Here is a 24,834-nt window from a genome sequence, read left to right as displayed (position 1 = left end):
TTAACGCCTTAATCTCTCTGCAGGTGGACGCAGAAAGCCAGCTACCTTTAACTGGATCAGTTTGGATAAGACTGCTGTGTGTTCGCACCAAGGCTAGTACTCGTACACATTAGCTCCGCTACAGTACTCTTAAGAGGTACTGTAAATGAGTTTAGACATCTTATCAAATATGTTGAATGGATCTCAAACCAGACGCTTTTCGATGGTTTTGAAGCACCCAACTGCTGCCTCGCCAAGCAATAACGAGGCCCTTTTCACTGGAGTTGATCAAACATGGAGCCTGGAGAGAACTGAGTGGAATTAGCAGGTCTATATTTGGGCTGGCTGCATGTGTTGTGAATTAGAGTGCATTTATCTGGTAATCGCCTGGGAGATCTAAGCATCTGCATTCCAGGCAACCTGGAAACAGAGCTGCTGGACAATGACCAGCCATGAGGAAAGCTTATAAAACCCAGCCTTGCTTCTCACGGCTCGCGCCATCTGTCCACTCTGCCTGCCTCTCTCTCTCTTTCTCTCTCTCTCTCTCACGCGTGCTCTCGCTTCACACTTTGCTTGTTTACTCGTTACTAGACACGAAGGGCTGAACAGTTGCTATTTTAGCGTCTTTGTGGGTTTTCTGTTTCTTGATGTTACCAGGAGTTCTTTTTCAGCGCTGTGTTTTCCATTATCTTTCCATCGGCCCTTGTTGTCCTCCTCTCTTGGCTGAAAACCCAGCCTTTCTCGCTGTGCATGGGAACAAACGAAGCACTCAAGTCCAATTACAGTTGTAAAAGCTCCAGCCTCGAAAAACAAATCTCTCGCAGTCACCTAGGCTGAGGGCATCATTTTTGGCAACTCCATGCGGCAATAAAATTACATCAGTACTGCTGTTTCGCAGGACTAATTTTCCATCCTTGTTTCTCTTTCTGTTTGTTGAGCCAACTGGCTGTCCCCGGTGATTGTTTCAAAGGCATGGTGTTCAGCTTTGGGAGCACTTCTTTATTGCTCATATTGGCCATGGTTGCTACAAAAAAGCAGATTAAAAGGTTATTAAATGAGTGCTGGTCGATGGTTGAGGCTAGAGATGTCATTTGTCAATTGTGTGTTTGTTTTCCAATACCTATGTTGAAATCTTGAGTATTGATTGGTAGGGTTGAGCACTAAAGGCGGTACCTTTTTAAGGGTACAGACTGATTCACGTCTGTACTATTGAGTACCGCTTTAACGCTTCAAATCAGTCAGTGCCAAGCTTCGCTTCCAGCATAACACACTATCAGGGCAGTGGCAAGTGGAAAGCGGTCTCAAGTGTGGTTACATTTTTCAAAACTTGATGCAGACAATGCTCCCTGCAGTATTTGTAACATGAAATTCAAAGCTGGCCATGGATCTAAAAGCTGAAAGCCAAGTCCACAAAAACAGCTACCCCTAACATTAGCAGCATGCCTGCAGCCATTGCTGATGAAGCATGCATGTGAAACCAGGGAGTTGAATCATAGTAGTGTGGAATGCAGTTTTACTGCTGCTGCAGTCTTTTACACCATTTATTTAAGTCATACATGGACATTTGTAGCACATATTCTCCACGCCTGACCTCTCGCACGGTTGCATTAGATTTCTTTGTGCATTCAGATTGAAAATATGTTCGTTTTTTATTTACATCCAAAGCTACTGCAAGATGTGTAACTGACAAGTCTTTTGAGGAAAGTAAAAAGTAAAGACCTTTAACACCACTAACCTGATACACACTGAGCGCACAGCATCACAACAGAACTGGCAAAGACCACCAACAGCACAAAAGGCGATTGATCTGTCTTTATATAACAATTGTGATACATCAAGAATGGCCACAGATCACTCTGGTGAGTAAAATGTTGAATGGTGTTTTTATAGATCCAGTGCCTTTACAGACGAACAGTAGAAGGAACTCTGAGGAAAGAGTGCATTACCCCATGGGAGTGAAACACACAGCAAACGAGACAGTGTGCTATATTGTGTTGGCTACATCGGGCTAGATTGGCTCACATTCAGTCCTTTCCCCCCTCTGATATCTAATCCGACTAATTCTGCTGGTATTGGCCAGATACAGATACCTATCAATACGGATATGCCATCTCTAATTTGAACCATGGAGTAGGTGTTAGCAGCCAGCTCAAAAATGAAACCTCTCTAATTTTAAAGGACGAGGCGTTGCTGGAAAGAGCACAGCTTGTATCTCATTTTTTGGATCAGGACATTTGTGTAGTAATGTGCTAAAGATGAGAGGGGATCACAATCCTCAACCCATCTGTATCCGGCTGTCTTCCCAGCTCTGCTGATGCTGCTGTCTTGACTCTCGAAAGATTCTTTTTTTTTTTAATACTCCCATTTAAGTTTGATACAGCATTCATATTTAATCAGAACTGCTGATGCAGAGGTTTTTTTTTTTTTACGATTTTGAAGAACAGGCCTCTTGGAGAGAAAAAAAGCGGAGGAGAAACGCTCAACTTCTCCTTTGAGAACCTTGTGTTGAGCTGATGTTGCATTAATAAAAGCCTCTCACTATTCGAGACAGGCTTATTATACACCTACGACGGTGCAAACTGGCTGAAAGAGTGGCAGGAAATCCATGACCCATAATTCCGCACTGCAGGGACATGCGTGAAGGTGAACGGCCCTAAAAGGTAACATGGGGAAGGTTGGAGAGGCGGGCCTTTCGACGATCTGCCTGTAGGGACTCCAGAGAGAAGGTTAACATCATGCTTCGAATGCTCTACTGACATGCTTCTGGAGTGCTCTTGCCTGTGAGGAGTTTGGAGCCCTGAATAAAGGATGTTCCTGCTTTCCCAGACATGGTACCCTTAAGGCGGTTGAAGGGGTGTGTCTGTAGAGTAAGCTGGTGGTGTGAAATTAGCTGGGGATTCGGCTTAAAAAGGAAGAAATGCCTTCTACCAGATGTACAACTCTCATTTAGTTGACGCATAAAATTTGGCATACATTCAGAAACGCTTGTATTTTTCCTCCTTGAGTCACAAATATGCTCAAGTGCAGAGTGTTCTACATCTCCAGCTTGCTAACACACTGCATGCGACTAGCACTGTCTGTGTTTGTGGTAATGGTCCTGGGCTATCCTTGACCTCAATATTTTAAGAGATCCTAACAGAATGTCCATTGCTAGGGAGAGCAGCATAGTTCTGAATATTATACAGTTTGTCTAATCATGGATTTATGCATAGCTAGGTAGCATCTATAGTAATGCTTTTGTAGGCCAGCTTCATGTGTCTCTATACTCTTTCTTCAGACATCTTCTGAAAGTTCTTTGTGCCACAGGCCTTGTTTTAGATCTGTGTTTCTGGTTCTAGGTGATCCTTCTGAATGGATGTTCTGAATATTAGACAGCTTGTCTAACCAGGTGGACACCCAGGTCTTCAGTAATGCTTTTGTAGCATTTTCCAGCTCCATGTGTGTCCATAACACGTCTTCTGAGGTCATGTGGGACTCATATGGGTGGAACGTGGGCTAGGTAGGTTCCAGGTGTCATCACTGACCCTGGTGGGACGTTAGTGGGCATCCAAATTTGGGGCCAACATGGAACCCATGGGAAAAATTTCTGGTTACCAGTTGGGCTTACCATGCAGGCCCCACATGGGCGTGTTATCTGGAAAAGGTCTTTGCACAGCCACCATCTGGCAATCTAATAATTGAGGTGTCTGCTAATACACTGTGTGTGCCACTGGCCTTTGTCTGTGTTTCTGGTCCTGGGCTATTCTTGCGCTCTACGTCTTAGTGTTCTCTGTCGCAACAGACTCAGTTGAATAACAAGCCATCCTCGAGTGGACCTGGATATGCTGAAGCAAAGGAAACACAAAACTATGTGTGGCAGTGGTATTCCAGGACCAAATTTGAGAAGCGCTGTGCTTTGATCCACACCCGTATGACAGGCAATCAGTAAGGCTAAAATCAGTCTCAAGGAGCTGGAACAAGTGCTGAATGTTCAGTTGATTAGCGTGAAGACAATAGCAGTGCCTGGACGTGCATGGAGGTGCTTTTCAGCAGTGTGCCATCAAAAATATAGACACGCATTCTGGCCTACAAGGAGGTGGCGTAATGAAAATTACAGGCAACTTTCTCCCAGGACTCATCAGAGCTCTTCAGTCTCTGATTTCAAAGCAAGGTGAGAAGGAGATTTCTGGATTGTGCCGTTACCGCTGTGTGTAACAGTTGTGACAGACTGTGAATTCAGAATGTGCGTATTGATTATGGCTCTGAAGTATGACCTTTTCCACACACTTCCCTGCAGTTTGATGTGGGCCGCCAATCGATTGCAGCCGACAGTCAAGTAAGCCCGGGGCTCCCATTCTGCTTGCACAAGAAGTACCTTTTTTCGCCATTAGCTGATGTGGAATTTGTGCACACGCGTCACATTTTATTATAGCCCACAACAAAACGTGTGTTGGTGCCAGTGTTTAGTTTCAAAAAAATGATTTATGTGGTAAAATAGGTTTTTTGTAATTAGTGAATGAAGTAAGAATTAAGATTTTTATTTTTAGTAATTTTTGTACTTGCAGTTTTTTGGCACACCAGTTACTCTCAAGTGTTTGACATTAGAGGTGTGACATATCGAATATCACAATATTATGTTTTGCAATACTGTATCGATTCGTGACGTGAATTGCAGGGTTTTTAGTCTTAGCTAGTTCTCCTGGATGCCCAAAAAATGTAACAAACATGTTAAATGCCATTAAAGTAATGTCCTAAAGAATTTCTATATTATGTCTTCCTCTCTGTGACTGACACTGTCCACTACAAAGGACTGGGAGTTCTTAAGACGCTTCCAGATTAAAAGCAGTTCAGCGTTTCATTAGCAAGCTAATTGTGATCTCTCTATCTGTTTGCTTTAAGTGAAGTGATAATGGACGCGGCACAGTTAGGCTTGGGGAGTAATTGGACGTGAGCAGCCCTGTTGCTCTCGGCTCTGTCTGAGAGCGGAGCCATCTGCCCAGCAGGTGAGCGACGCTGGAGGGAGGCAGGCGTTGCCTGGCAAATGTTGCTAGGCAGCCAGCAACTTTAGGAGGTAGCATGATGTGGGCCTGCTTCTTGGAGAGACGTGTTTGCATATAGCACCGTGTGTTATAGTGATACTACCACAACCTCATCTTCTAAACCTGTGAGCAGTGACAAGAGTGAGGCATCCATTGAAGCTGTTGTATAAAAGTGTGTCACTTTGATTGAGGTGGCAAAAAGGTTTTGCAAGCGTATTTACCACCCTGTTATTTTACCTCACAGATTTTCCTTTCATGGTGGGCACATGCTATGGTATGTATGCTATGCTGTAAAGCATAACTTACAATAGCATAGCTTTGTTGTAAGCACTGTAACAAGAACATTGTGATTTCTTTAGAATTATTATCATTTCAGAGTCTTACTAGATTGTGTCGCTATCCCCTCTGTGTCCTTTTGGCCACCTAGCAGAATGGATTGTAGTCGGTTAGCTAGATTATACTTTAAGCCTAGCATAGATATTCACTGATTTCCCCAGGTTTGGCTTCCTCACATAACACTTTCTTAATTCTCCTCATGATTTGTGGTTAGCTTTTGTCTACAGTCATCTATTTTGTTTTTAAGGGAGCTGATGTTGGAGAGAAGAGATGGCAAAAGCCAGCCAGTCAGTTAGGGTTAGCGTTTAGCAAATATTTTAATATGTTTAAATCCACAGCTCAATGCTGGGGGTGGTTTATACCCATCTAGCCCAAGCCTGGCATTAGACATGGTGCTAACAGGTTCCTGATTATTATTATTATATTTAAATCCATTTAAATAAAGATGATTAATTCCTTCAGATTCCACAGTCATGACCAGCACATTTCCGCAGCCACTACAGTACCTGGTGCATATGCGTCTGGACTACTGACCGTACAGAAATGCACACATGCAAATCTCTACACAATCAGTGTTGTACGACCAGTCCACTGGTCCCTCACTGGACAAGGCAGAGCATGCTAATGGATCAGTCAACAATTCTGTACAGTTGTTTTGTTCTCACCATCAGTCCCTTTCTCAACAGTTACTGTGGAATCGTGTTTTAATCCCAGCTGGAGAATCAGAGGAAAGTGATTGCAGTTCAAATGCTGAATGTGTATAAAACATCTGAACCAAGGCTGACAATTTAGATGCAGTTGCAGTGAGCTGTTTTTCTGTCTTGTTTGTTTGTTTACTAGAAGCCAGAGTGATAAACAAAGTCTGCTGTATCCCCATAACTCGGGTACTCCATTGTAGAGGGCTTTTAATAAACCATTAGCTTTTCTTCTTTTTTTTTTGCAATGAGTGGAGCCCTTCAGAAGCAGGCTTTAGGATGAAAGAGAAATTACCTCAGAGACGCACAGAAGCATCGCCTTAAACGAGAGCACAGCTGAAGGCTTTCTGTGCCGCACCCATGTCTACACCTCCTTCCTCACATCCTTTTTCTTCCTCATCCATACGCAACAGCGAAGAAGATACGTTTAGCTAGCAAACTAAAACAGTGCTAGAAAGTCTACTTTTCTTTTAGTCAGATTTAATGCAAAAAATGGATAATATTAAATGTTTTTAATATTATGAAATTTTTCCTAAAATTCACAATTGTTTACAGGATCACTATATATCACAGTATACTGTATCATATCCCTGTGTCATGATGTGTATCATATCGCCAGCTTCTTGCCAATACGCAGTCCTAGTCATGTACTCTGCGTTCATGGTTGACTAGATGTGATGATCAGATGGTAGTCTGTCAAGCAAATCTCACACAATTTTCAGGGAATGTAAAGGCCAAACTAGACTCATATTGCAGAGGGGGAAAGACACAGAAGTTGGCTGTGCAAAATAAGGACAAGGCTTTAGTGAGAATTTACTAATAGTCCAGTTAGAGTTTCTGGTGGAGGGCCAGATTAAGGCTGGCAGTACTGGGTTCATCAGTAAGTTGTTTCATTGAAAAGTGTTTGTGTAGTATGCATGTGTACATGATGTTTGCCAGACATGATGTTTGACAGTAGAAATATGGATATTAGAGAAATTAGATTAAATCCCATCCTGCGTAAATATGTATAATATGAGAATTGGTATTCCCTGCGGTTTACACCTCCCCTAAATTACATGCTGTATGCATGCATTTCTGGACAAGCTGAGACATGTTACCGAAGGTGAAAGAAGCACATGGACTGATTATTCGGGTTATGCAGCCTTCCTGCTTCACCAGAGTCACATAGTGCAGTAAGCAGCGTTCCGACCCTGGAGTAGCTATTCTTTTCATTACAGAAGTCAATGGAATTTGAAACTCATTATATGTTCACTCACATAATTTTATTAAAAGTGTTAATATTTTTGAGTTTTTTGAGCTAAAAGGCAGAATTCAGAGTTAAATGTCCCTGTAATGTCACTATGTCATTATTGCGAGTGAGTCTAGTCCCCCTAAAGGGAGTGAAATAGTCTCCACACATGCACACGCACACAAAGTACCACACACTCCGAGGCAATTAATAGTGAAGTGACCATGGTGGCCTGCAAGGTTCTATAATAACATGGTTAGAGTAAAGGTTAATGTGTTGAATTCAATCTGCCTCTCCGTTTGCTTCAATGAAGCAGTCTGAAGAGAGAAGATGTCTCTGTAATCAGAGGGTTGCCCTCCTGTACAGCTAAAATTAATTGCAGATGGGCTTCATAAATTCAGTGCCATGCATCGCTTTCCGTAGCTCTCTGGTCCTCCGAATAAAGACGGGATATGGGGGGGGTGTATCTGTGTGTGAGTATGTGTGTGTGAGATGTGAATGAGATGCTATCAGTGCCATCCTGAACTGTGTGTGTGTGTGTGTGTGTGTGTGTGTGTGTGTGACTAGAAACAGAGAGCTCTTTCCTCAAATATTAGCAGCATAATGAAACATGTCTCGGAGTGGAAATTGGGTTATGCATGTATAGTTATGCAGAAGTCCATCTCTTCTTTGACCTCAGAAACAGAGCTGCATACAGAGTGCAGATTTGCACAGATGATAATTACAGGGATAGTTTAATCAAATGATGTCTTGATAACTGCCAATATGAACCTTCGTTCATTTTAGCCCAATCAGCTGTGTATTTTACACACTATAAGATGCACTGAAATGGGAGCTGTAGGCTGATACTGCTACCCCATTTCTTATTTCTTATATTTCTTACATACATGTTTAAATACACAATTATATCATAATATGACAGTAGCTAGATGTCGTGGCCTGGACTGTAAAAGGTGAGGGAAGGTGTTCAAAATAGAAGTTAACTGGTCCACAGTGTAGCGTCGATTGCTCTGTACCACTTGCCAGAATCATCGTTCCCCTCTGGCATCAGTGGCCCGTGGGGCACCACTGTTTTGCCATTGGGAGGCACTTAATGCATGAGTACACCTCCACTATGGCGGCTCCAGATCATCCCTCAAAGTTAGTGGTTTCCACCCCTGGTTTGGAATGAATCTGGCCCAGGATGTCACAAATACCATGTGCCAGGGTTTGCTGCATGTAGAAATACACACACCAGTCAGAGTTGCAACAAAATACGAACGATGGTCATGGGTATAGGATGTGATTTGACTGATGTCCAAGAAGGCACTAAAATCTGCAGGCAGGTGGCTCTCCAGGAGCAGGGTTGTGAATCGCTGAGTGTGCTCAGTAGAATAGTTTGTGGGTTTGGATGCAGCCTATGGCTTCCTGGCACAAAGCACACTTTTTGTGAAAGCTCTTCACAGATGTCCTGTTTAGTGTGAAAATAACATGGGGATTGGACAAAATTGCAAGCCCTGGCAAATCCTGTGAGGATTGGTTGACTTTGTGTGAGTTCTTGCAAGAGTTGCCAGTTTATTTGCTTGGTTAACTTGGACAAACCCCCAGTGTAAGACACTCCCCCCCTTTATTTCCTCTCCTGATCAAATCATTCTACCAAATCTAATCTCAACACAGTTACTGAATGGCTACGGTCTAGTTAATTTTAGAATTTAATCTAGATCACTGCATTCCTTGGGATTTCCCTGGAAACATATTGGAGCAGTTGATGTAATTTTGTCATTGGATAATAAAACCTTTCTGAAGTTGTATGTTGGATTGATAAAGAATTTAACATTCCCCTGTGTTTCTTTGCAGGCATACTTCCGACAGGGTGTTGCCCTTCAGTACCTGGGCCGGCATGCAGATGCTCTGGCTGCGTTCGCCTCCGGCCTGGCCCAGGACCCCAAGAGCCTGCAGCTGCTGGTCGGCATGGTGGAGGCCGCCATGAAGTCACCGCTACGAGGTGTGTGCATTTGGATGCATTATTAGCCTTTGGTCCATCTGCATTATAGGTCCGCTGTATAAGTGTACAGATCCATAAACTACATCTCATCTGTTGATCATTCTCAATTTCTCAGCCATCCTTTACCTCATAAACATTTTTCAGTTTCTGATTACAGGACCACAGATACTGAGTCGTAATATCAGGCACAGCAAGGGCTATGTTTGCAGTTGTTTGCACACTGTCACTGCTAAGTTGAGAGTTATTGGCAAGTTAACCACAGATCAACCACTGGCTAGTCCCAGACATAGTCAGAGAAAGGTATTTTAAGTAGGGGTGCAAAAGCTGGGGATGCCAGGAGACGCTGTACAACTTTTACAGATAAATATTAGAGTATGAAAGACTTCCAATTTCTATTTGAAAGACATATTTGAGGCTTGTACACTTGTACATGTCTTGCACACTGTTACACAGAAAATCACAAATGACCTCTCCAAGCATTTTAAGTTGAGGTTCCAGCCGAACTTTGTCACAGTTCAGCTGCCAAGGAAGGCAGCCTTGATGATAGCCTTCTCTCAGAGAGCTGCTATTTTCATGCCATCTAGTTCAGATCTCCTTGTTAGCGCCACACTAACCAAGTCCGCTGCTTCCTAAAACTCTTGTTCACCTAACCTCTGGTACTGCCTCCAGTTCTAAAGCATGGTGGTAACGGACTGGGGTTTCACTCACTCTCTGTCTCAAACTCTTACTTTCTGTAGAATGTTCTGAACTACTGTATTATCTCGCAATGCTTCTACGTGTTTTCTAAGCCTATTGGTACAGGATGACTAGTTTGCTGGCTTTGTAAATTTCTAGCTGCCACCTCGCATGCATCTTTGTTTTTAACTTTTATTTGTTTACACTTACATGTGTATTATTTACTATTACACGACTCATACTCTCAGCACCAACAGCATCCCTACTTTCAAAGGTTATGGCCCCAGATGTCGAATGTCTAAGGTCTTGTATCAACACTGAGGCCAGATTTACATGCCATGTTCATGGTACAGCTTACATTCAGGTTTAGAACAGTACAGCTGGCTAATAAAAACTGTACAGTTGACTAATAATAATAAAAAATACAGCACAGTGCGATATACCCATGCATCAGCCAATAAAAGACAGTGTAGAGCAGGACATCAGTGAGTTTCAGAGATTTTAAAATAAATGGGGGAGATTAAACGCTACTGTCAGCTTGCATAGAGCAGCAGCTCTATATGCAAGGAAAACAGAGCAGTGCAGCAAGAGATTTGATTAAAATGTCATTTTGTTGATGAAAAGATCATAAACTCCACTCAGTTGTTGCTTATGATTTTTCATGTTTAAATGAGTTCCCCGCTCGGATCAGTCTTCGCCCACAACAAGACAGCAAAGCTTGTCCATGATTTACTTTCGTACATGTCAAAAGTGTTGTGTTAACACTGCCTTACTTCCAGCATGAATTTATTAGTATATGTTGGTGTAAAATATGTGTTTTATGTGAATCTGTTCTGGTCCATGTTGTCATCAAGCATACTGTACTCATGTACTCATGTGTACTCATGCATCAGTGTGGCTTTCAGAATATGCGAACAGTTACAAGTGCTTTAATAGTAACTGAAGGATTTAGAAATTGTGCCTTCTGTTGATTATAAGAAAAGGTTTTAAGGTGGCTGACACGGTTGTGCAGGAAGGGAAGAGTTCATGACTGTGGTGTCTGAGTTTCTGATTTCTGATATCTGTTTCTTTTCTTGTAGTAGAAGTTTATTTTCACCATCCAAAGCATCACACATACTCAGACACTAACTGCAGTCCTAAAAATAAAGGTTCTTCTAAGGGATCTTTGAGATAGAAGAACCAATTTTGTTTTTTAATAGAGATGTGAAAAAAACAAAGCATTACATCAAGTGGATGTTCTTTTGACTGTTAAAAGCTTTTTACACTCGCACATTCCCAGATAACATGCCCATGTGGACTGTGTTTTGTTTATGGGTTTCACATTGACCCCACATATGGATGCCCTCCAGCATCAGTGACATGCTTAAATGTCAATACAAATGGGCTGTTCTAGAACATTTGACCAGTAATGTATGCGTGCGGACTACAGAGGTTAGTTTAGCTCATTCGCTTATTCCCCTGTCTACCCCCCCGCCACCCCCCCGAACAACTATTCACTGAAGATCAGTTTCTGCAGCTGCTTGTGTCTGAGTGAGATCTGTGTGTCTTTGTGTATCACATTTCCTGCCTGCCTAGCTGCTCCCTGTAGGTGTGTGTGTGAGAGAGACCGATATGACTGCGGCTGAGCAAAGAGGGAGAGAACATCTAAATCAGTGTGTCTCTAAGTAAACAGCCAGGTTTATTTGTAGGTAAATCAGCGACACACACACACACAGCCTTGGCCCTGGGAATGTGTCCAGACTCCGCCTGTTTTATCTCTTAATGATATCCTTTATTTCCTCTGCTGTCCTGTTCCTGCCAGAGCAAATACACACACACACACACACACCGACACACACATGCGTACAAACACGCTCACACGCGCGTGCACACAGAGGCCTGAATGCTGTGGAGAAGATTATGTAGAACAGCCCCTTATAATCAGCCCCAGAGAGAGAGATGATCTGTACCACTGAGCTGACAGAGCTCTCACTATGTATGTGTGTGTGTGTGTGTGTGTGTGTGTGTGTGTATACGTGTCAGTCTGCCTCAGTCAGCCTTCCTTAGTCGGGCTGTCTTTCTTTCATTATATGGCTTTCACGCTTTCTCTCTCTCTCTCTCTCTCTCTCTCTCTCTCTCTCTCTCTCTCTCTATCTCTCTCTCTCTGTTATCTGATTCTCTCTATCTCATTATATTTTTTCTTTCTCTCTCGCTTTGTCTTTCCTCCTTCTTCTCCCACTCTCTTTTCCTCTAAACTCTTTTTCTCCATCCTTATCTCTCCTATCTTTCTTACTTTCTCTCTCTCTCATTGTCTCTAGCTCTTTATCTTTTCTTTCTTGTCTTTTTAGCTTCTCCTTCTTCCCCTCTCACTATCTCTCTCGCTATCTCCTTTTCTCTTCTTTCCATCTCTCCTTCTCCTTGCTTCTCTCCATCTCTTCTTCCCTTTCTCTCTTTCTCTGACTCTCTCCATCTCTTTCTCGCTCCCTTTTTCTCTTGCTGTATCTCTTCTATTTCTTTTCTCTCTTTCTCTTTTCTTTCTTTTACTGTTTCTCTCTTTATCTCTCTTTCATTTCGTTCTCCCTCTCTCTGTCTCTCTCTCTCCCTCCCTTTCTTACTGCCTGCCCTCTCTTCTATTCACTCTCACTGCCCCTCTCTCTCTCTCTTTCTCTCTTTATCTCTTTATCTCTCTCACTCTTTTTTTCTCTCTCTCTCTCCCCCACCTCCCCTCTCGGTTTTTCATCTGAGTGTCAATCTGAGTCTTCTCACTGCCAGGGATTTGATCCTCTAGTCTTTCTTTATCAGTTTGAGCGGAGCTATCGTTTGAGGATTTGCATGCGGGGGGGATTACCTCACTCTAATTTAATTGTCCCCCCCTTTATTGGCTCTGCGGCATCAGAGGTGCCATCCAAACCCTCTCCATACTGCCAAGCCCAGGAAGTGAGACGCTGAACGCTAAGCAGGCTGTTTGGCTGCTCATTGAGGACAGCATCTGAATGGCTTTTCTCATTCGGCCCCAGACAGAGGATAAACACACTTGTGCAATAACGCTTGGGGTTCACGCAAGTCCGTAGACAAAGCAGAGAAGGTCAAAGGCAGAGAATAAAGGCACAGGAGGACATAATGTGTTTTTATATGGTGTCAGAAACCATATATCTCATGTAGCTTCAGTACAAAGCTGAAGAAGCACATTTTGGGATCAATCATTTATTGTCCATTTACCACATTTGGGGTGAGGAGCTCTGAACGCTGATTGTTGTGACATGGTGCATCATCATGCTGGAAGTATCAGGAATTGAGATTCGTCCGGCCACGCCACCTTTTTCCAGTCTTGTACTGTCCAGTTTTGGTGAGCCTGTGGCTTCTATCTCCTGTATGTCCTTTGTACTGGCCGTAGTCAGACGCCAATCAGCTTGATCTAAGCCTAGCATGGCATGTTGCTAACCTGCTATCAGCTTACTGCTTGCTGCACATTAGATTTTTCTCCAAGCCTTTCTTCTAAGACACACACGCTGTGTTGTATTATGTATGGATGGGATTCAAATCATCAAGAAATGTTCACATGACGTGTACGGCAGCGTCGGAGATAAGCAAATGCCTCCAGATGCGTTGAATGGGAATGTAAATTGCATGAAGAAAAATAAAACGTGCTCAATGCAGGTGGGTGGCGGTGTTGTCACTTGCTGTTATTACGGTTTTATTTAGCAGCCCTCCCACGGGAGGCCAGACAGCCACATTGAAGCGTCCTTTCTGACAGGGCTTCACGAGTGGAAGGAGGCAAGCGGAGCGGGAAGAAGAGAAAAGAAAAGGCACCCAGAGGCTCATCATTAAATCCTCGCCGTGCCGCCTCTCCATTGTGGCGACCGGCTTAAATGTCTTTCCTCTCTTGTTTATCATCCCGTTGCTCCGTCATTAAAAGAATGCTCAAGCTTAGTGAAAATAATTTGGATACCTTTCTTCGTTCTTAGTCAAAGATTGGAACACCTGATGACGTTAAAAAGACAGATTAGGGTTTATTCTAGGTGTGTTTTGAGCTTGGGTGGAAAACACTGGGTTGGGGCAAACTAACACAGGTTATATGTAATGTGCGTATATTTATATACACAAAAGTCCAAGTTGAACAGGCTTTTGGACATCTTATTGCATTCCCATAGCAACGTCTGACTAGGAAGGCCATTGAAGAAAACTGAAATGTTCTTCAATGAAGTGTTCTTGTCTATCAGACCAGGCTACATTTTTCCAGCCTTAAACTATCCAGTGTTGGTGAGCCTGTGCTCACTGCTGCCTCAGCTGTCTGTTCTTGGCTGACGCACAGCAGTGGATCCAAAAGTGTTCTTTTGTTGTTGTAAACCATCCACAGTTGATCATAGTGAGTTACTGTAGCCTTTCTGCCAGATGCAAACAGTCTGGCCACTCTGGGTTGACCTTTCTCATCTACAAGGTATTTCTGTCTGCAGATCGGACGCTCATTGGATGTGTGTTCTTTATTACAGCATTCAGAGTAAACTACTCAAACCAGTACAATCATGCCTCGTTCAGCAGGACTGAGATTTTTCCTATTTCTGATGGCTGTGAACATTGTCAGAAGCTGCTGGCACACACAAAAAATACACACACATATATATATATGCTCTCTTTTACTCCTAAACTAGATTTACAGCGAACTCCCCCCAACCCCCAACAACTCCTGCACCAGTCCCAGTTCTTTCACCATTTAGATTTATGCAACTTGTCGGACTCTGAGAGGTTGAGTGTACTTGCGCCATACGAGTGTGTGGGATGACGCAGCTCCTCCATTGCAGAACTCACTGGAGGATTCCTGGCCCCTTTCCAAAGAGGCAGCTCACTTCATTTGCTAAAAGGAGAAAGGATGGAGAAATCTCAGCAGTTCTGTTAAGATGCAGTTTCATCTTTTGGCCTTTGGGACATCCCAAGGCTTACAGCGATCGATTCCTAAAAAGATTTACAAGCTGCGTTTTGTTGTACAATGTGTTTCAGTGCTGTTTGGTTCGGGTGGGATTTTACAGAAAGCGCTCTCTCCTCTCAGTCTCCAGTGTAGTCTGTGTGTGAGAAGGGGATTACAGGTGTGTAATGGTGTGTGTAACGCGTTTGACATCCATGGATGGACAGGTTTCTTCTCGCTACAGAAGAACTATTGTTGTTTTAATGGAGCGGACACATGCATGCAAGCACTCATGCACATACACAAACACACAAATGCTTGTTTTACTATCTTTAATGATCTTTGTGGGGATTTTTTTAGTTCCTTTGATTTACATATAACTTTAGATTAATAGAGCATAGAACTGCATCTATACTTGAACTCAATCTGCAGCTCAGTGATCAGAATAAAAACAGCTGACTTCAGTAGTTTATTAAATGAAATCTGTATTTTTTATCTGTATAAGACCAGCAGATTTATTTTAGCCATTTTCAAGAAATTTAGAATCAGATTTTCTTCCTCCTTCTTTCTTTTCTTTTTCACTCTTTTTATTTCACCTTCATTCTCTCACTTTCTCTATTTAAGGCCAGCAGTTTTTTTAATTTCCTCCAACATCTTTCATTAAGGATGTCCTGATCCGCTACAGTGAATGAGGATTGGTGCCAATCCTGGCAAATTTTAAGCTTGATCCAGTTCAGATTCTTTGTTTTTACCGCTGTGTTCTAGCAGAACACCTCCTATCGCCCTCTAGGCATGGATATTATTCCCGGGCCTCAGCAGTGAGGAGCTATTTTACATTTTATTTCAGTATAAATTATGAGCACCTCTTTTCTAAGTTTTGAGGCTGTATTATTTATAAAGATAGGGTTAGTATTAATATAGACTGATTCTTAGCATTAAGGGAAAAAAGAAAACATTCCCAGTACTGTTTACTGTTTTTTTACTCAAACCCTTAGTTTAGATGACCAATTAGCCAACCCACTTGTTAATATCCTCCCTTTATTCAATGTAATACTCCCGACACTGGAAGAGTCTTCTCTGACACACTTTAAAATTCAAAAGGACCTTTAGCATGCAGAAATAACAAAAAATACCTTGTGAAATGAATAACACACTCAAACCTGTGGTACAAGTGCACACATAAACAGACCTGTAACGCCCGCCAACATACCCACACCTATAAAGAGTAGGCCATCAGTAAAGCTCTTCCTAGCTAGAACATATAGAAAGAGCAGAAAGGGCAGCTAAAACAGTGTCGTCCGTCCCAGCGGGCAGTGCGGGGGACATTCAGCTGTGGCCTGTGCTGATTTATGACAGTGTTTGCACTTTCACTCTTTACCTGTGTCTCCGCCCCTCCTGTGGAGGTCACCTCTACACATATGTTGGCCTTCTGTCTCGGCGCTGCCTTCCACTGTCAAGCATGCGCTGAATGTCTGAGTGTGCATCACGCCACAGACTGTGTAAATAAACGCTTTGAAGATATCAGAAGACATGGAAAGGCATCAGAAAGACATCTACTACTACAGAAAAAAAAACAAAGACACCAGCTGATGACTGTAGAAGGACACTGAAAGAAATGGGTTTGCAAAGTTTGCTTCCCTTAAAAGAAAGGGAGAAGTCGGAAAGTCAAGTGTCATCGTCATAAATTACAATCTTATCTAGAAATGAACAGGAAGGACCTGTGTGAGTCATATATACTTGCTTTCTGCCACAAATCTTCAAAACAGGAATTTTATAAGAGGTGAAAAAACCTTAACCCTAATTCCATGTAATTTTAGAGCATTTCTGTGACAGCATGGATAGTTATACATTAATACTATGTACAATTAGGAATGAGGTACTATAAGATAACTGTACAATACAGAAATATTCATTTTATCATATCCTCAATGTATAGTTCTATAATAAATGTATTGATGTTCTACAGCTTTCTGGGTTATTATTTTAGATTCTTAGTGTTAAGAACCATTACCAGATTCAAATGATGTCAAATGCTGAGAAACAGCGACCACAAAGAGTGTGTAAATTGATTGTTAGAGCACTCACAACCAAAGTAAAAAATACAGGATCTCTGCTGTGTCCAATCCAGTGGTACCAGCATCACATGTATACTGCATTGTTCAAAATGTCCAACACCCAGATAATAAATGGGTGCCAGTGGTCCTGAGATGAGAAAATGACCAATGATGAATGGGGTAGAGGATGGCTGACAAATTATGCATGACAAGTGGCTACCAGAGTTTATTGTACACGTGCATGGTGGACCTTTAAGATGGATGGACCACATAAACTGATAGTCTAAGAAATACGAGTGTAACAGCGCATGAAACCATTGGGATACCGTCATGCAGTGAAATGGGTTCAGTCGTCAGCTTTCTTCTATCCAGTTTTGTTCAAGACAGTGTGAGAATATGGAATTGTTAACTCAATGAATTATGGGTTGAGTGCATCAGTAATTTAGTTTTATTTGCTCAAATTTAGTCTACATTGTCCTTAATGTGAAAGTCACTATAATATATTTTTATTTAGATCATATCAGAAAGAGCTTCCTCCATCATTGTATCTTCTGGTCCTTGTGCAGCTTGTACATTCTGCAGAAACCTGGTTCCAGTGCTAATGTTACAAATTTTACTGGTATTTGTAGCATTTCTATCATAATACACTATTTTCATGTAGATTCATTATGTATGTTTGTACATAGTGCACTTCATAGCAGTGTCTGAAGTTGTGGTTGTTGCTAGGTCCATTCACAACTAGGAAAATACACTAACTCAAAAAAATGGTGTTAATAATCATAATAGTTCATACTAGTTCTGAAATATTCCTTCCTGGTCGTGTTACCTCAATAGGCACCTTCTGCCGTTAATTCACTATTCTGAGCGCTAGCATTTTGGGTAGCAGTGGCACTAAAAGCTCAACCTTATCCTAACCCTGTTCCTATCTTCATATGCAGAGTCTTTGGAGCCCACATATCAGCAGCTGCAGAAGATGAAGCTGGACAAGAGCCCGTTTGTGGTGGTGTCTGTCATTGGGCAAGAGCTGCTGACCGCTTCGCACCACGGCGCCTCAGTGGTGGTCCTGGAGGCGGCGCTGAAGATCGGCACCTGCAGCCTCAAGCTACGCGGCTCTGTTTTCTCCGCTCTCAGCAGTGCCTACTGGTCATTGGGCAACACGGAGAAGAGCACTGCCTACATGCAGCAAGATCTGGAGGTGGCCAAGACTTTAGGTATGTGCATTTCAAAGTGCCACTGACTGGACCCACCAGCTTTCTTAATTCCTTTATGTAATTAGGGTAGTCACATTGAGATTAAAATCTCTTTTACAAGCGAGTCCTTTCATTAATGTTTTGCTAAGAAGCTAAATAATGAAAGTTTAGACCTTAGCGACCAGTGTCATCCAAACTACAGCGGATTGCCCTAATGCGGGAACCTATTTGGTAAAACTATGGTGCACTATAGATTAACACAAAGTATGATGGCACGTGATCAAAATTACGTCTCGCTTAGGTTAGGGTAGAGCAGTCTTTAAAAAGTAAGGCTTACTTACTCTACATGCCATCATAAGTAATCACACACTTTCTTCATACTACAAAGAGTTGTAAAATAATCTCAAATAGATTTTCTTATGTGGTCGCTGATACTGTGTGATATACAGTTATTTATAAAATAACTGTATTAGGAAAATTGGACAAATTAGGAAAATTGGCAGTTTGAGAAAAGAGGCGATGACTAGCAAAAGAATTATAGTTTGATTATAGGTGCACATCATCTACATAGAACACAGTTGCTGTTTATTTGCTTAATTAAACAAATTGGGGTAAAATGTATAAAGCATACAAGATGGCATGCAAAAGGTTAGAGCACATTTTATATAAATAGAAACTGGGCTCTAAATATTGTTTCCTGTTAAAAGGGGATTTCTTTACCTGTTCTCACAAATGAATAAAGCATGGTGTCCACAGTTTCGTATGCTGTTCTGTACAGAAATTGTATTATTATGAATCGCAAGTGATAATTAATTGTAAGTCTAATCTTGTGTGCCACAGGTATATTATTAAGTGTTAATTTCAAGACCTGTTATTCAGGAAATCTAAATTGCTCTAAATGACTAAGTCAGTTAGTGAATAAGGCCTATTGAGAGTAAGAGTCAACCGAGTAAGTTTGATGACGTGTTTACTTGGTCTTCATGTGGCTCAGAATGAGTGAAGTTAGCTTAATTTATTAAGCAAGGCTTAGACTTAAAACTCAAGATGATGCCTACCCTTAGAAACAAAAAGCTGTTGACCAAAAGGCTAAAATGATGAATTACTGTACCTTTAAGGTAGCCAATGCATTAGTACAGGATGCTGAACACGATCCTGACCTTGAGCACCTTCTAGCCCCTTTTCTTGGTGCTGCTTTTTATTCAAGCTAATTAATTTGACCTTAATGAGCCTGTTTTAATTATGTTCCATCATAATTATGTTATGTGCTTAATTAAAGTTAGTTAGCTGGTTGTTTTCTTGTCCATTAATATATATTTTAGCACTTAAGATAACACCAGTAACTCCCTTGACCTTCAGCGCAGCGGGAAGTGCACCTCACACAAAATGTACATTTAACACACAGTGCACTTCCACCAGGAGTTCACCAGTATAAATATTCACCACACACGCTGGGTGTCAGTCTTATAGGCCGGCTTTGTTGAGACATGAAAGGTTTTCACAGTTTGAGCACGGCACTCTCCAGCGCCTGCTCCCCTTTCGCGCATTCAGCGCAACTGCTGAACCGTGCAAACATGCGCTTGTGTGTGAGAACTGAGGTTCAGCTCACACGTTTAACACTTTACAGAGCATTTCTGGAGGCGAGATGAGGGGCTTGCTCTCTGAGTGAGCAGTCAGTCTGAAGAAAGTTGTGTGTGTGTTTACTTTGTTTTAGCCTTCTTTTTTATTTTATTTGTATTTTTTTATTTTTATTAAGGACACTTTTATGGCTAGTTTGGCACATTATCCTTCAAAATAGTGTTAAACTATAAAGCTACAAAAAAAAGAAACAAATGAATTTAGTTTGTCTAAAATATTTGGACGACGCTGCCATCTGAACATGCACAATTCTTTGTGGGCGGTCACTGTCTTGTTTCTTGGGGAGTGCAAAACAAATTGTGCAGAGAGCCAAGCTTTTTACAAGGTGGGACGAATATGGACGCGCAGCTGGACTGGCTATGAAGACCAGAGAACAACATGCATAGAGGGTGTGTGACTTCATTCTCTGCTCAGGGTACTTTTACTCTACTATATCGGAATTAGTTTACAATTATTTGGCTCTGCACATTAACATTAAAATATCATCCCAACCATAAAGTATGGTGGTGGGAACATCATGATTTGGGCCTGCTTTGCTGCATCAGGGCCTGGCCAGCTCACAATCATTGAGGGGACGATGTACCTCCATTTTTGACAGTGTAGCAGTTGTTCTTTACATTGTCTCAGAATTTTATGATGAATAGGCCAATTGCTAGAATCGTAACCCCTGTTTCCTGACACATACCATATCGCCGGGCTCTTGCCAATACACAGCCCCAATGTATGGCAGAGTGTATCAAGCAGTGCAATAAAGAGTCCATTAAGCAGTATAATCACAATGCCAGTAAATCTCATTCTATACATCTAAGGCTTTCAGTGGAAAAACCTACGAAAGTGGTAAAACAAAAGTATGTGTGAGTTTATGCTTTGTGTCAGAGTCACAGAAGAGCTTCTGCAGATGTCCAAGAAGCTGGGAATCCTTACTTGACTGCTATGATGTCATCGCTGTGCTATCTTCTAATGGGGGGCCCCTGGACAGCTATGTTCGCTTTTCATACGCGGCACGACTTGAGTTATAGCCTAGGGCAAGGTTCCTCTAATCTAGTCCTGAAGGAACGCAGCACTTGAGATGTTTTGTGTTTTCCTGCGCTGACACAGCTGAGTCAGCTCAACAGCCGGCTGTCAGACTCGCTCACGAAGTGCAACAGATCAGAGAAGCACTGAAGTTTCTGACGCATTGGGGTTCTGTTTTCGGATTGGGAACCAGTGATCTAAAGCCGTAATTCTGCACCAGAATTTACAAGTTTTTCATTCATGATTCGATCAGAGTACCATAATGCTGAGTATCAGCTGATACCGATCAGATCTGCTATCCGTGTGTATAGTGGTACACTCTCTGAACTGATTAAGTTAAGTAACTGTTATAGTGTGGTAAATGCGCTATGATTTGTTTTTTGGTATGTGTGACTTTACATTAGCTTCCTCTTCTCGATTCTGAACATGCTGTTCAATACTAATTTAGAAATCATAATTCAAGAATAAAGACATGGTGGAAAGTGTTTACACACATGGTTTTAGTAGCACAGGGAAAAACAGCAGGAAATGCACAAATGTTCGGTAAAGCAGCTCAAACTCAGTTAAAGCTCTAGAACCAGAGATATTACATTAAGTTTCCATGTTTCACTGGTAAACAGTTTCACACTGCAGACAATAAACTGTCCTGTTATCTTCTGAGAACTCACATCAGTATGGTCAGATATTTACCATATAAAAATATTTGACAATGGATGGATTTTTAGATTTAACTCATTTTTCAAAATTATATTTGATTATGTTTTTATTGAATTCCGTCTAAACAGAACCTTTAGGCGATGCAAGGCTGTCAGAGTAGCATCTATTACATATTGTATATTATATTATATATCAGCAATGTATCAGCAGATATTTACATTACAGTGTTGGCTATCGGCATCGGCAAATCATTTTCATATCAGTGCATCCCTAATTATAATAATGTTGAATAAAACATGTGTCATTGGTTGGACAGCATAATATTCTCTGGCCCTTTCGAATCCATTGCGGTTACATTTAAAACTTCATGACACACTTTTTTTGAGCAATTGATTTCTGAAAATTGGGACAGTTGAATCACCGTGAGGTCAGAGGTTTACAGCTCTAGTGTTTTTAGGTTTGTAGATCTAAATAAATCCATGAAATGGTAGTTGTGTGGAGACTGGAGCCAGACCTGTGTTTGTCATCTGCTGACGCCGCCCCATTGACTCTTCCAGGTGACCAGACGGGTGAGTGCAGGGCTCACGGGAACCTGGGGTCGGCCTTCTTCTCCAAGGGCAATTACCGTGAGGCCCTGACCAACCACAGACACCAGCTCGTCCTGGCCATGAAGCTGAAGGACAGAGAGGTAAACTGCAGTGTGTGTGTGTGTGTGTGTGTGTGTTTTTGTGTATTTGTGTGTGGGTGTCTGTCTGTCAGTTTCTCCTGAAAGCAGCCCTTGCTGTATTGTTTTATCAGTGGACTGCAGTTTGTTCTGTGGGAGTGACAAATGTTACTGTCAAGTCCCTCTTTGGTCCACTGGCTGTCGCTGGCTGTGACGTTTTTTGGCCCGGACTCTCAGTCTGAATCTGGGCACCGCCTGCTTTTCTCTCAGCACCTCTATCCAGCACACTCACATCACCTCCTCCTACACTGTAAAAAGAAAAAAAGTTTTAAAAAAATGACTTCATGTGTTAACAAGCGGTTGAACTGGGTTTATTCAACCCCCAAAAATACTTGGGTTATTATAAACTGCGGAAATACACAGGAAACACAGGGTCACTCTGATCAACTTAACGGTACATTACTAAATGGACTGCATTTCGCACAAGGTATTTTGTACTGCTGCTGGTATAAAACAAGCTCAGATTAGCATCATTTGGACGTCAATCTAATGCCAAATATACAGACCTGTCCTTTGTCATAATGTGAATGGAATATTTAACAAATATTTAGAAAACAGGGTTTTTTCTCAACCCTGGTCCTGGAGGCACCCTGTCCTGCACATTTGAGTGCTTTCCCTGCTCCCAACACACCTGCTCATCAGCTCATTAATAAGAGTTGCATGGGGTATATTAAAGCAGGTAGTCTGCTAAAATGTGCAGGATGGAGTGCCTCCAGGACCAGGGTTGAGAAACACTGATTTAAGCACTGATAATTTTGCAGATATTTGAATGTTGTTTTATTTATATAATATTTATAATCAATTAATGTATACAATTTATCTATAGCTTTAATCAGATGTTTGCAGTAGTTGTTTATATTGATCACTTAGCTGCTTTTAAACCTGTTGTGAATATTCAGTCGCATGCTACGCTTTCAGCACCCCTAGTCACATTAATTGTTGGTTTACTAAGTAAAAATAACAAATCCTCTACAGAGAACATGCATGCATATTCTGCACAGTGTAACACACAATAACACACAATATTGTCTGTTTGCTAAATTGAATATATTGAGGGAATTTTTTATAATATGTTAAATGTGTAGTTTGTTTGTGTAAAATTATATCAATATGACCGTATTGATTGTTCTTAACAAAACTGTTAAGCTGAAGAACTGTACATGCTCAGTTCAGAGACAAAATCGTTTATAAAAATTAGACCAATTATCACTAATCACTTTCAACCCCCAGTCCTACACACCTTTCACTGCTTTGGTAGAGTTGGAAAGACTGTGATGGGAACTCCCCCAACTCCGACCCCCACCAATCTCACCCACCACCCAACCCCCTTTGGTTTGCAGGCGGTCTGCCTGCTGGCCAATTTTTGGTGCTTTCTCCAACACCAGGCCCCGTTCACACATGGTAGCACACATTGGCACCAATTAAAGCCTCCCCCATCACACCGCTGTCTCTCCACAGTAGACGCATAGCACTACCTGCCAGCACTGCTGCAGTGCATTGTGGGTAAGGGAGGGGGTGTCAGATCTACGCTGCTGTTCTCTCGCTGCATGGTGAGAGAACGGATGGAGCAAATGAGGTAGATATAGCTTGCGTTGCTGGATGTGTGTGTGTGTGTGTGTGTGGTTGTGTGTTAAGAAATAGATAAACTGCACCCCTCATCTTCTCCAGTTCGTCATTAGTCACTGGAGTCTTCAGAAGGTCACTGTGATGCTCACTGTGACTATGCCTCCTCCTCCAGCCATGCCTTTGTCTCCTGTCCTTTATCACCATGACCCAGTAAACACCTCACAGTGCACACTGATCGTTGATCACTGATTGTGTGAAAAATATGAGTGTACGTTAAGTGATTCTTAGATATCCTGTTTTTATGCATATGATGGTGTGTTTTTTATACTATGACAGTTTCCCTAGTGCAAAATGTTATTTAGTGATTCCTTACAGCTATCGCTCCACAAGCTTTCGCTATGCTAGCAGTCTTTAAACCATGTTGTATTTGATGTTAGTACAGCTGTTTTTGGTCTGAGCATCTTCACAGCTTACAGTAATGTTGCAGTGTTAAACCTTCGGAATCATTGTGCCATTTAGAGTACCAAAGACCTACTGTCCCATCCAAAAAACAAAACATCTATGGGGAACCGAATATGTGCTGTTCTTTAAAGCAACAATGTGTTGCATATTTGTATAAAATCCTGTAATATTACTACACCACCTCAAATCACAGAGCTCCAGAACTGCATGTGTAAAGCGTGTCCCTTAGTGGTGTCTCAAAGCCCAAAGCACCAACGCCTAAAGCAAACAATTGCCTTTCCTGACTGTAGGGGTAGCCCTGGAGCAAGAAATACCAGTTTTGCACACTGCTGCTTTAAGCCAGCATCTTCTGATTCTGATCTATATTCTATCGATCCTCCCATCTGTACGTACGTGTTACATTCATGACAGTGTGTGTGTATGTGTGTGACTGAGTTGGCATATCCCTCCTGGTGGGCTGTCTTGCGGTGAGCTGTGCTGTCTAATGGCATCATCTGCTCCACAGCACCTGCTCTCATTTCACAAACACTCTCACCTCATGTCTCTCTAATTACTGCAGCTTTCTCCTCCTTCATCACTGCACAGCACCACTGCAACTGCCTCCACACACCTGCAGCCTGCAAAGGACACACACCCTCAGCAGCCAAGCAGTCTGAAGATATGTCATAATGAGACTGTGTGTATGTGGGCGTGAGCAGTCGATGCTTGCTCAACTTCATGCGCCCAATATGAAGA

The 24,834-nt window shown here is 42.0% G+C and overlaps 1 protein-coding gene across 3 annotated transcripts in view; it reads left to right on the top strand.

The window, feature by feature from the left end:
• Nucleotides 1-24,834, top strand: part of ttc28 (tetratricopeptide repeat domain 28) — a 229,645-nt gene that overhangs the window by 130,895 nt on the left and 73,916 nt on the right. For all 3 annotated transcript variants that reach the window (XM_072658503.1, XM_072658502.1, XM_072658504.1), the window contains 3 exons: nucleotides 9,096-9,243; nucleotides 17,790-18,062; nucleotides 21,905-22,035. In XM_072658503.1, coding sequence (XP_072514604.1) covers nucleotides 9,096-9,243; nucleotides 17,790-18,062; nucleotides 21,905-22,035 — 552 coding nt within the window. The remainder of the gene's footprint in view (nucleotides 1-9,095; nucleotides 9,244-17,789; nucleotides 18,063-21,904; nucleotides 22,036-24,834) is intronic.

This window comes from Salminus brasiliensis, chromosome 16, assembly GCF_030463535.1.
Source record: "Salminus brasiliensis chromosome 16, fSalBra1.hap2, whole genome shotgun sequence".
Taxonomy (NCBI): Eukaryota; Metazoa; Chordata; class Actinopteri; order Characiformes; family Bryconidae; genus Salminus; species Salminus brasiliensis.
This window is presented reverse-complemented; position numbering and strand designations above follow the sequence as displayed.